Raw genomic sequence first — 13,087 nt, 5'->3', positions numbered from 1 at the left:
AGCTCTATATGCATTCAGTGATGTGTTACTGCTGAGCTTGGCGGGGGGCGGGGGCTAGCCTACATGGCCCCCAAACCCCTTCTTTCAATGAATGGAGGGAGGGTGAGCCCCCTAGGGCCTTCAGCCAATGCCTGAAATTGTGTTGATCCTTGAGCAGGATGTGTACAAATGCAGTGCCCTGCACTGGGGTTATCAAACTGTCATAATTCTTAGTTTTTTTACCCCGAGTGCTGCTGGAGCTTTGCAAATAACTTGCTTTAGTATAACAAGATAAAAAATTACTTTCAACGCAGTGTGAAACAAACAATCTGAATGATCTATATGAACACACAGGTGATTGTATCCAAGCCTGTGGGTCATAAATTAATAGTTCCGTCAGCATTGCACTTGATACTGAAAGATCTCTGCTGAGTATTTCCAATGACATTCCTATACTTTCATAAGGGTTTCATTTGTTCTTTCCTGAAGTTTTTTTCACCTTGTATCTTTCTTCTGCTCTCTTTCTGCCTTCATTCTCTACCTCTGCTTACACTTCTCCCAACCATTGTCCAATACCTCGATAGAGAAGACTGCTTTACATGAGGAACATGGTGTCAGGAAATGCATCCCTTCTCATAGAGTCTTATTTCTAGGAACTGGATGGAAGTCATTATATTTTATATAGTGCCATCCATGTATATCAGGGGGAGGGCAACCTCTGGCTCATGCTGGGGCCCAGTCCACCACCCAATCCAGCTCCCTTCCTGCGCAACGTACATACTGATTAGAGATCAGAGATAAGCTGGGGATTTCCCTGCACCACTTCCTGTGCTTCCCGTGCCATGATCAGAGCATGAGCAGTGCAGGAAGGATCAGCATGACTCAGCCAGGGCTTGCAGGATCTGGCTCCCTTCCCACACCACTTGTGCCCTGATTGGGGAGGGAGTGGCATGGGAAGGAGCAGCTTTACTTGACTAGCACATGCAGTCCCATTCTCCATGCAGAGAGAGGCACGGAGCTCCATGCCTCTCTCAGCATGGGGAAAGGTTTTTTTTTTTTTAAATAAGTGAGCAGAGGAGGATGACATCATGGGAGAGGATGGGTTCAGGGGTGAGGTCGTACCATCTTGATGGCATCTGGCCCACCGGCTTGGCAGGGTGTGTGTGTAATTCAGCTCCTGGATCAAAAGTGGTTGCCCTCCCCTGATATATATGGTGCTTTACAAAGAATGAGAGGATAAATCTCTTCCCCCAAGCAGCTTTTAATTTAGAAATTGACTCAAGGGAGTGAAACGGAGAAAGGATAAATGGAATAATTTTCTATCATTTTTGTTACATATACTAGGTTTAATTATACCGGATTCTCACATGTTTTGTATGTCTTGAGACTGACATTGTCACAGTTGTGATTCCATAATACTGTTGAAATATGTCTGTACATCTCTTTGTAACTAAAATGAGTAACGGGAAATTGTCTCATGTACTCCTTTAAAGAGAATAAAGTATTATTTTTGCTTTTGTTTAAAGCTGATGTGTACAATTGATGACCTGAAGGAAATGGGAATACCTCTTGGGCCACGAAAGAAGATAGCAAACTTTGTAAAAGACAGAGCAGCCAAACAGGTAAGGAATAATTGCTTTGCAATTCCAAAGCCTCTGTTTTCTAATAATAATATTTTATTGCCACAAAAAGGCTCAAAGAAATACAAATTAGGCATGGTAATACATATTAGTCTTTCCTATCTTTGGGAGGAGCAACTTTCTATCAAATTGTTTTGGACCATATCTAGGTTTCAGCTCCTGATATAAACTTATTTGTATCCCAGCCATCTGAAATAAAAATACATCTGTTCAATGTTCTAAATGTCAGACTTTACCTTTAATCAATCATGTCCCCAGGAGTTCAGTTAGGGTGTTGGAAAGAGCAAGCACTGTTGAAATTGTGCATGACTGACAATGAAGCCTCTGTTACAGCATGCAGCTAACAAAAAACCGTTGTGTCAGGAATGAATTATAGCTAGCAGCTCAGATTCAGAATGGGAGCACCCAGAATAGGGGGAGGCTCCCTCTCTAGTGAGCTCAGATACAGCAAGGCCTTCTTCTCAAGACCTTGGCACACAGATGGCTCGGCCTGAAGGGCCCCCCTCTTTCTTCCTCCATGAGAACTCAGGTCTCAGGGGAGGAGGAGAGTGAGGGGCATGACCTGAGGGATGCTAGGGTCTGTTGCAGAGCGAAGCGGGAAATGTTAGAGGCGGAGTTCAGATGCTCCACCAGGTTGGCTATGTGTGATAGCCTACATAGGAGGAAGCAACTGTAAGGGAGGCGCATCTCCCCTAAGCTAGTCTGGCCGGGAAGTTCTTGTTCAAACTGCCAGCAACTTCTCTAACTTTCACTTGGTTCCTTTATTGGTATTCGTAATTGTGTGGAGTAGCTTTCCTTTGTAGCCTGAGAGTTTCCTAGAATTTGCATTTGTAAAGAACCTAGTTGTTAACTAATAAAGTAATGAGCCTGAAGCCTGGTATCTTAAGAGTCTGTTGATTGAGAAGGGGGAGAACAAAGGAGTGTGACATGTTGCTCAGAGTAGACTAGAAACTAGAATGAACAATATATTATATTTCGGAGAAATCTTAAAAGCTAATGTGTGCAAGGTAAAACAAACTAGATGACAATTGAAAATGAAGAAAAGCAGTCTTCTGTGAAGGAAGTGTACAACTAGAACTATTATTTTTAGAAATTACAGTGATATGTTTAAATTGTAGTGGCCATGTTTGCACGACATGACAACCCACCCTGAGAATAAGCCATGTGGTGTGGTTTATTTTTGGAACAACCAACAGTATGCCTAACAGACAATCAGGCTCCTGTGGGTTGTTTTCCCCCTCCTTCCCCCTCTGTCCTCCACCTTGTATCCCATGGTCCTGCATGGCAGAACCCATCAAGTCAGCCCAGCCCCCTCTCCGCTCTGATCATGGCCACTTTTCATTCCCTGATTTAAAAAAAACAAATTTGGCCCGTGAGATTTGTGCAGGTGGGACTGCAATATTTTTATTTTTTCAGCCCTAGGAATTTGTGCAAATGTTTTCATAATTTATTTTTCTTTTTGTCGGTTTTTCACAGTTGCACAAGTGCTGTCAATGCCCTTGTTTGTTTCAACTGTCAAAGGGAACAAAGCCTACTAGGAAACATACAAAATAATTGACAAGCCGAGACTGCATGTAAGCTAATTTAACAGCCATGGACAGTGACAGGTCAGGAAAAGGGGACCACATTGCAAACTTAGCAAGGTGCTCCCTGGGGTTTTAAGTGTTAGGCTGACACATATGGGTAGGGCTTCCATTCCACACTTTCCTGCATCTTTTATTTATTATTTATTGCTTTTATGTCCCACTTTTTTTCCTCTTGCAAAGAATCCAAGGTGGCTTACATTCTCCTCCTCCTCCTCCTCTCCATTTTATCCTCACAACAACAACCCTGTGAGGTGGGTTGGGCTGAGAGTCTGTGACTGGCCCAAAGTCACTCAGTGAGCTTCCATGGCCGAGTGGGGACTAGAACCCAGATCTCCCGGCTCCCAGTCCAACACTCTCACCACTACACCACACTGGCATCTCCAGCAAGACCGTTAAAGAGAGATCTAGGGTCCACCCCCTTTTTGCAGCTCCTATTCAGATCAGTTACTGCTACAGTGACTGTGAATTGAACAACCCCTACAACAAGCCATGGGTTGTCAGGGTGGCTTGTTGCCCCCAAACAAGCCACCCTGCAGGAAGGGTCTAGGCTTGGATGACACAACAACCCATCATGACTTGTTTCAAACGACAACCCACGATGGGTTGTTGTGCCATGCGAACCCACATGTCTCTTCAAAATACCCCTTGAAATAAGTACCTGGTTCACAAGTGAAACATTTTCACTGAAATGTTTTAATATTATAGTTACAAATTAGATACAATTTTAAATGATTACTTTCAGCTGAATACAGACTTAAACAGATGTCCTACAGTTTACCTAAGAACTTGGAAGGAGTGAAGCATCTGGGAAGTCCTTGAGATGTGTACCAGTGAAGAATGGCTCAGATATAGGGCATGAATCACAGTCTCACTACTTGTCCTTCCTGCTATCAATTTATGAATATATATATAGAGTGTGTGTGTGTGAGAGAGAGAGCGCAAGAGAGCGCGCGCGATGGGTAGCTGTGAAGGACAGGGCCTTCTTGGTGGCAGTACCAAGATTGTGGTGCTCCTCATGCAGGGATATTCATTAGGCATCTTCTTTGGTTTCCTTTAGGCACCTATAGAAAACTATGATGTTTGCTGAAGTTTTTAGTGCAGGTGTGAGGAACTTGTTGCCCTCCAGATGCTGTTGGCTACAACTTCCTTCATCCCTGACAATTGGACATGCTGGCTGGGGTTGGTAGAAGTTGGGAGTCCAACAACATCAGAAGGGACACAGGTTCCCCATCTTTGTTAAATGATCGTAAGATGCCTTGGGAACTAGTTTCATTGAAAGATGGGCGCACAAGCACACACGCATGCTTGAAATAAATAATAAAAGCTGATTTGAATTAAGTACTGGTTGAGGCTAATACTTTAAATAGGATAGAGTAAGGGTTGGCAGTTTTGCCTTCTTTCCTGAGCTTTTAAAATCTTTGTTTCAACAGGAAAAAAGAAAAGCAGCACTGGAGAAAAAGGCAGCAATGGATGCCTTGATACGGAGCCAGGAGGAAGCTGCTGAGACAGTAAAGAAGGTGGCTAATTTGGCTAAATCTTCAGAATCTGGTATACCTCAGGATACGGCCAAGCGAAGACTTCCAGTTGGAGCCTCCGTTTCATCTGCACGCATAGACTATGAATATTTTGAAGTTGGTACTGGTCAGGTATGTTTTATGCAAATTAAAATGATCTACTTCATTCCTAACTCATGGAACTGCCTCTTCTTGGTACATGGCCCTGTCCGCAATAGCTGATGCCATGGCAATGGGGGCTGCACGTTGCGTAAGGGATGGGATATTGGCCCAGAGAATAGTGTAAAAGCACATGCTGCACTTCAGTGGTAGAAGTACAAGTGGGTATGCCATTATGAACCCACCCACTGATTAGCACCCATTCCAGAATAACACTGTTTTAATGAAAGATGTTGTTGTTAGACTTGTCTCATTGTGCTCAGAGGAGCCCTGCAATATCCATTTTGTGGAACACACCTATAGATTTAAAATGGATTGGCTGACATATGTGGGAGGGAGGTATTTTTTTATTTACAGTAGTTATATACTGCCCCACATCAAAGATTTCAGAGCGGTGAACAGCAAGATAAAAGAATAAAACCCCATAATTAAAACAATTAAAACATTTTAAAAGGACAGATTCTGAACGTAATAAACTGTTGCTGGTCACTCAGGGAAGGCCTCTCGAAATAACTTGTTCAGGAGGAAGGGGGCCACTATGGTGAAGGCTGTCTTCCTGGTGAACTCCAACCGGGCCATAGGTCCATGTGGAACCACCAGGAGCAAGCCCTTCAATGATCTCAGTGACCGGGCAGGTTGATAAGGGAGAAGGCGCTCTTTCAGGTCCCAAGTTGTTCAGGGCTTTGTGCGCTAGTACTAATACCTTAAACCTGGCCTGGTAGCGAATAGGCAGCCAGTGCCCTTCCCTCAGCAAAGGAGTTACATGCTGAACAGGGGCAGCTCCTGACAGCAGCTGAGCTGCTGCATTCTGCTCTAGCTCCAGCTTCCAGACCAGCCTCAAGGGCAGCCCCACATAGAGCGCGTTGCAGTGATCCAGTCTTGAGGTTACTAGTGCCTGTACCACTGTGGCCAAGCTATCCCTGTCAGGAGAGGCCGTATGATGAACCAGCCGAAGCTGGTAAAAGGTACTCAGAGCTGCAGTGGCCACTTGGGCCTCCATCGACAATGGTAGATCTAGCAGTACCCCCAGACTACAAATCTGATGTTTCAGAGGAGTGCAACCCCATCCAGAACAGGCAATGTGCCTACCTCCTGGACTCGGGAACCACTCACCCACAGGGCTTCCGTCTTGCCAGGATTCAGCTTCAGTTTATTGGCCCTCATCCAGCCCATTACTGATTTTAGACACTGATCAGATGTCACAGGGAGACAGAGCTGCATGTCATCAGCATACTGATGGCATTTAGCTCCAAATCCCCTAATGACCACTCCCAGCAGCTTCATATAAATGTTAAACAACACTGGGGACAAGATGGTGCTCTGCGGCACTCAGTAGCTCAATTGCCAAGGGGCCGAGGAGTAGTCACCCAGGGTTACTCTCTGAAATCAGCCCCGTAGGTAACACAGTGCCTCCAATGCCCATCCCACAGAGTGAATCCAGGAGGATACCATGGTCAATGGTATTGAAAGCCAATGAGAGATCGAGCAGAATTAACAGGGTTGCACTTCCCCTGTCTCTCTCTCAATAAAGGTCATCCATCCATCCATCCATCAAGGCTGATTCATTCCCGTAACTAGATCGAAACCCAGACTGGAGTGGGTCTAGATAATCAGTATCCTCCAAGAGTGCCTGCAGTTGCTCTGTCACAACCCTCTCAAGTACCTTCCTTAGGGATATTTGCGACTGGGCGGTAATTGTCTAATACTGTTGGATCCAGAGTGGCCTTCTTCAGGAGTGGCCACATTACTGCCTCCTTAAGGACAGCAGGGGCCACCCCTTCCTGCAGGGAAGCATTTATCACTCCCTGAACCCACCCAGTCTTACCTAGCTAGCTTTTATTAGCCAAGCGGGATAGGGATCAAGAGGGTATGTGGTTGGTTGCATTACTGCAAGCACCTTGTCCACATCATCAGGCCACAGGAACTGGAACTGATCCCACAAAACCAGGCAAATGGTGGCATCAGACGTCTCGACTGGAACTGTGATAACAACTGCCTCAAGTTCGATGTGGAGACAAGCGATTTTGTCCTCAAAGTGTGATGCAAAAAGGTCACAGCGGGTCCTCAATGAGGCCAGGGCCCATTTGCTGGGGAGGTATTAACAACCCCTGGACCACCTGGAAGTGTTCCGCTGGAAGGCTACTCAAGGATGCAATGGAGGCAGCAAAATAAGCCTCCTTTGCTGCCTGCATCTCCACACAATTATGTGCTCTAGACCGTGTTCAGTCATCTTTGTTTTGGCTCTTACACCATTTGCACTCCAGCTGATGTCCAGCCTGTTTTATTGACTGCAGCTCCCCAGTATACCAAGGAGCTGAGTGGGCTCTACAGTGCTGGAGAGGGCACTCAGGTGCAATCAAGTCGATGGCCCTCCGCATCTCACCGTTCCACAGTGAGACTAGGACCTCGGCTGGATTACCAGCTCTCTCCACTGGAAAATCCCTAAGAGCATTCAGAAATCCATTGGATTCCATCAGTCTCCTGGGGCAGACCATCCGAATGGGTCCCCCACCCCTGCAGGAAGGAAGCAACACCGTGAGTTCAAACATCACCAGGACATAGTCTGACCATGACAATGTGGTTACATGCCCCCCTCCCCCCAGTCTTCAGACCACCCAACTCACAACTTGGAGCAAAAGCCAAATCAAGGGTATGCCTCGCTTCATGTGTTGAGCTGATGACAAACTGAGACAGCCCCTTGGTTGTCGTGGAGGCCATGAAGTCCTGAGCTGGACCTCCAGAGACAGGCTCAATATGGAAGTTGAAGTCACCCAGAACCACCGTCCTGGGTTCCTCCAGCACCACACTCAGGACTGCCTCTGCCAGCTCAGTCAGGGAGGATACTGGGCAACAGGATGGGCGGTACACCAGCAGCATCCCAATCTGTCTCTATGGCCCAACAGCAGGTGCAGCCCCTCAAGGCCTGCTCCAAGGAGGAGTGGTTTCCTGGTGATGGAGATGGAGGTTCTATGAACCACAGCGACTCCCCCCGCCTCGGCCCTCCAGCCTATGTTGGTGCTTCACTGAGTACCCAGGTGGGCAGAGCTGAATCAGGTCAACCCCTGCCCCCCCAGCTCACCCACCCAAGTCTCAATAATACATGCCAGGTTGGCCTTCTCATCCATGATTCAGTCATGAATGAGTGCGGTCTTATTGCGGACTGACCTGACATTAAATAGCACCACAGGATGGGAGGGCTCAGTGGATGAGCTACCAGGCACATGAGAGCTAGAGGAAGGAAGTAGAAGGGGAACAGTGTGTAGACATCTGTGGCTCATCCTACTTTGATGAGAACAACCCCCTTCTCCTGCCATATTTCCTTCTGCCCCAAGTCACTGGAATAGTGGTACCCCCTCCTTGGGTCTCTGTATCAGAGTTTCCCAAGCACATCCTTCCCACACCAGAACTGTCCACACGCTCTCAGCACCCACCCACCATTCAAACGTACACTCAACCATTCAACACATACACTCTGCTCATCCAACAGTCACTCCCAACCAAACAACACAATCACAGTTTGTAGCTTGTGGTTATAACCAGCCACTGGTCACATCTAGCCATCAGGCTTGCCAATCAACCAAGCAATATAAAGAACAAGAAGGTGCTTACTTCCTAGCCATTCAACCTACTTCCACTAGTTCATGCTCATTCCATCTGTCTCCTGGAGTGTGGCAAACAGTTCTTCCCCTTGGCTCTCACCCAGGGGAGGCCCTGCTTCTAACTACCACAGGCTCACCCTGGGCAGAAGAAGCAACTCTTGTACATGAAGCTCCGATCCCCAGTCTCTCACCCAGGGTGGGCAAACAATGAAATGTAAATACAACTGTTGTCAGGGGATCCCTGCTCTCATTCAGGGACACCCCACTCACACAAAACAGGTAGTCAATGGACAAGCAGAGAGTAAAAAGAAAATTAAGGAAGAAGAAGAAAGTAAGAGGCACCCTTGCCCTTGTGGCATCCCGAAGGGGCAAACCAATATAAGTCATAGGTATAAATAATCTTCTGATTATTCTTTTCCTTCTAGGTGTCTGTCGTGTACAGTACGCTTGACTTTGAGCCAGAGATTTTCTTTGCTTTGGGTTCTCCAGTTGGTGCATTTCTCACTGTAAGAGGAGTGGACAAAATTGATGAAAACTACAGGCTCCCTACGTGCAAGGGATTTTTCAACATTTATCATCCGGTTAGTGAAAGCACAGGGTTTCCATCACCAATGAAAGGACCATAGACTGTCTACCTATTTAACTCCTAATTGCACCTTTTTAAAAGCTCAGGAGAATAATTTGTTAGACTGAAACTGATTTCTGGTACTTTTTCAAGTGCTGCTGCAAGAATGTATATCTGTTTAGGAGAATTCTAAGATGGCTATTAGATACCCTCACATACAATGGCTGTGATGCAAATCACTGGGACTTGGATGTGTTGCATCACTGCACTGGATTACAGTCACTCTTTTTATTTTGGTAGTTGTTAGATATTATATAAGTATTTGTTTTAGGTGTAGGTTTCCGGTCATCTTGGGCCTTCTCTATTGTCCTTTCGCTCGCAGGCAAAAACATTTCTTATCTAGTTAGTCTTTTGGCACATATGCTGGTCCTCCACTGAAGGTTTTTTTAAAAAAAAATTGGTCAGTGCTGCTTATCTTTTATTATTATGTCTTTAATTGTCTTTTTAATTTACGTTTTAATTAAGATTTTGTTTTTAATCTGGATTTTACTGTAGCCACCCTGAGCTAACAGTAAAATCCTGTCAGTAAAATTCTGTCTTTGGCAGAAATGTGGGCTATAAATTAAACAAAAAATTAACATCTCTGCATATTTTATGTTTGCTTCCTACTTGTTGCTAGGCAGTGGCAGTGATTTCTCCCTGGTTTTCAGTTTTTAAATCTATCCAATCATATTAACATTATCTTCCTGTTCACACCTAAACTGTGTGCTAGTTGTATGTTTTAACATAAGTATCCTGTTCCCATACTCCATGATGCCCCATGTGCGTGCAGAACTTTTGTCAACTGTTGGATGAAATTTGAAGACATTCCTTACATATTGAAGAGAGCGAAGCCTCCTCCTGCTTGTGCCATGCTCAGTTTGCACATTGGAGCCGTTGTATGTATAGCGGACCCAGTGAATCCACAGCCTGAGTAATGAATGTTTAATAGGGATGGATGGATTTTGTAAAATCCTTTCCGTCAGGGTTTCATGGATTGTCAGGTGCCTTTTGTTTTGTTGGCTGCTCATTGGTGGAATTGGATTTTTTTTCCAATTTCCTGAATTTGCACAAATCTGCATTTGTGCAAGTCCTCCCCCAAATGTGCTTTTCATGCTTTAGCCTATGGGGGAAATGTGCATTTTAAGCCGGTGTTGTTGGGTTTTTTTACATATTTTTCTATGACTAAATTTTCATAAAATTCTGGAAAGTAAAAAAAAAAATCTGGTCTGCAGGTCAGATTTATAGAAATCTGAACTCATTTGATTCTGTTGCGGATTTCTCCGACATCCCTAGTGTTTAATATTTGATTTGTATCTTTCTTGGTTACTACTATGGTAATTGCTGGATGTCTGGGCGTACTGCAGTATGTTTGCAGAGCTATAGACACATCTGTCAGTTAAAATATAATTTGGGCAAATAGAAGAACTTGGGAATGCTTTAGCTTTAGTAGAGTGTTTGATTTTGAATAGCAGACCCATTTCCCTCCTCCAGTATTACAGTTTTCTGAAGTTCTTTCCATTACAAAACTGTTTGACATATGACACTGGTTACTTATGTTGGAAAAATGGAAGCCCTAAAGAGTTGTGCAGTTTTTTTAGATAACAACTATGAGTATTTTACATTTAGAGTTTACAGTTACTGTTTTTTCTTTTTTGTTTCCAGCTTGATCCAGTGGCTTATAGACTAGAACCTATGATTATTCATGACTTGAACATAAAGCCAGTTCTCATTCCACATCACAAAGGCAGAAAAAGACTTCACCTTGGTAAACAAAGTGCATTCAAATATTTTCAGATATATTGCTTGAGCACAGCACTAGCATGTAGACTGTACATGTACAAACAGAAGAAGTTGATTGAGAGAGGGTCAAGCGGACAGCGTGTGTGCTCAAAAAAGAAAGGATTAAAGAGAGAAAGGATTGAAACTGGTTTTCGTTCATCATAACTCTTGCACGTTATTCTGAAATTTTGCAGGTTACTTATCTAGAGGCACCTCTGCAATGTATGCCAAGTGGGGGAGGGGGGAAGCAACCCCCCCCAACATTAAAAACTGCCATTGCACACAAAACTGTGCACCTATATGTCTGAAGTTTGACAGGCTTCACCTGCAGAGGAAGGGTAATTATATCTGCAGATTTCATCCAGTTGTGCTAAGAAATTAGAAAAATTATAGGCCTCCCCTTTAAAGGTGCCTAGCACAAATACCCCGGTACTGATTTGGCAGGTGTCATTCATTCAGAAGGGGCTACCATGGCTGTGAATTTCATTCAGTTCAGTCAAAATAAACAAGTTATGGCCATTTCTTCACTTCCCCATGATAGCCAGTGGGGAAGCATAAGAACCTTTGGACACAACGTGAAGCAAGTTGTGCTCGAAGCAGTTCGAGGCAAAGTGAACTGCTATCTGACGTTCTGCAGCAGGGTGTTAATCAGGGTGTGAATCAAGTAATGACCTAGTTTGCATGATCACCCTGGGTTAAACAATGGCTTAATTACATTATGAACCTGGCAGAGAATAAGACATTTGCATATTTTCAGACTCGGAAAATGCTTATTGCACAAAAGATGGGAATTCTTACTTTTTTATGGGCTAAAGTGGTTTGTTGCCGAATGATTCTTTGCATTCCTTTCTTGGACAAAATTAAGATAAGAGCCAATGCTAAGGAAGCAAGGTGAAGCCTCATGGTAACAGGAGACAGGGTGTGGTATCCTATTTGTGAATGCTTTTTGCATAGTTGTATGTGCTGGCAACCATATAATCCCTGTTGTTGGTAGTGAAATATTCTTTGTTACTACTTACAGGTAGGGATGTGTGATGCTGGGAAATCTGCTCCGTTTAAGCCCGAAGGATTTCTGGATTCCAGGAAAAATTCTATTTTTTTAATTGCTGCAATTTACACTTAAAAAAACAACAACAGGTTTTGCCATTTGCGCAAATTGTAATTTGTGCATTTTTGTAAAAAAGTTAGGATCTTTAAATGTGCGCAGATGTTGCTGTAATTTTGTTTAAATTTTTATTGCTGCTTTTACACTACTGGACACAATCGCAGGTCTGCCTGCCCACTATGTAGCCCCACAGAGGTGTATTCCCCTCTTGTCAGTGCCTTTTTCACTTTCATCGACTCCACACATTAATTCATTAGTCCAGAAGAGCAATATTCCATACTTGTCAAAGAACTTGTCAATTCCACCCACCCCCACCCCTGCCATTCGCTTGGGAAGTGCTGCCATGGTTACGGCAAATGGGAGCCAGGAAAAGGGAGAGGAAGCTACATCTCTGTTAAAAGCACTTTCTTGAGATGCAGGCAAGTGTGCAATGGAAGCGGGGTATGCCCAAGAGTCAGCTCAACACTTCATACCCTAAGGATCAGGTTTCTAATTGGGCAATCTGGTCCCCTTTTCTCGACCTGTCAGTGGGTGATTTGTGTACGCTTTGACACTAAACAAAGTAATGTATGGGAAAGATGAAACTGAGAAGGATATTGACAAGAGAGGAATATGTCTCTGTGGCGCTACATAGTGGACAGGCAGACCTGTGATAGTGCATAGTTGTGCAAGAGCAGTAATTAAAAAAAATGGCAACATTTGTGCACATTTCAAGATCCCCCAAACTAAAAAAAAAAGTGAAAATTGCAGCCGTTAAGAAAACCCACGTATTGATCCAACTCGCTACAGAGTGAGTCAACGCCAGGAGAGGGAAACAGAACAGAATCCGCAGGGCCAAATCGGGAAAAAATCTGTCAAGCTTCACCTCCAAATGGAATCTTCCAACATCCCTACCTACAGGAAGGTTCTCCTTACAGTTATATGTGTGGACATTGCAAAGACAAGCAACTGATAGCTGAATTACATTGAATGTATTGCATCTATTGTGATAACATGAGATGCAAAATCAATGTCATTGCCTCTTTGAACATACTTTCATTTGTAGGTATCATTTGCCAAAGTATTAGCTGCCATTGTATATCCCAACAGTTATGTTCTATAAATCCAGTACTGACTGAA

General features: G+C 44.2%; 1 protein-coding gene across 13 annotated transcripts in view; it reads left to right on the top strand.

Moving 5' to 3' along the window:
* Positions 1-13,087, top strand: part of SEC23IP (SEC23 interacting protein) — a 41,140-nt gene that overhangs the window by 16,871 nt on the left and 11,182 nt on the right. For 5 of the 13 annotated variants that reach the window (XM_084846054.1, XM_084846053.1, XM_084846064.1 and 2 more), the window contains 5 exons: positions 1,506-1,601; positions 4,636-4,851; positions 8,903-9,058; positions 10,747-10,849; positions 11,058-11,201. In XM_084846054.1, the coding sequence (XP_084702180.1) occupies positions 1,506-1,601; positions 4,636-4,851; positions 8,903-9,058; positions 10,747-10,849; positions 11,058-11,201 (715 nt within the window). Of the gene's footprint in view, positions 1-1,505; positions 1,602-4,635; positions 4,852-8,902; positions 9,059-10,746; positions 10,850-11,057; positions 11,202-11,884; positions 13,085-13,087 lie in introns of those variants that run through there. The other 8 variants (XR_014789459.1, XM_084846058.1, XM_084846057.1 and 5 more) reach the window with 4 other exon arrangements.

Source organism: Heloderma suspectum, chromosome 3 (assembly GCF_057233095.1).
Source record: "Heloderma suspectum isolate Gila_16-S chromosome 3, 16-S_ref, whole genome shotgun sequence".
Classification (NCBI taxonomy): Eukaryota; Metazoa; Chordata; class Lepidosauria; order Squamata; family Helodermatidae; genus Heloderma; species Heloderma suspectum.
Note: the sequence above shows the minus strand (reverse complement) of the source record. Positions and strands in the feature narration are given on the sequence as shown.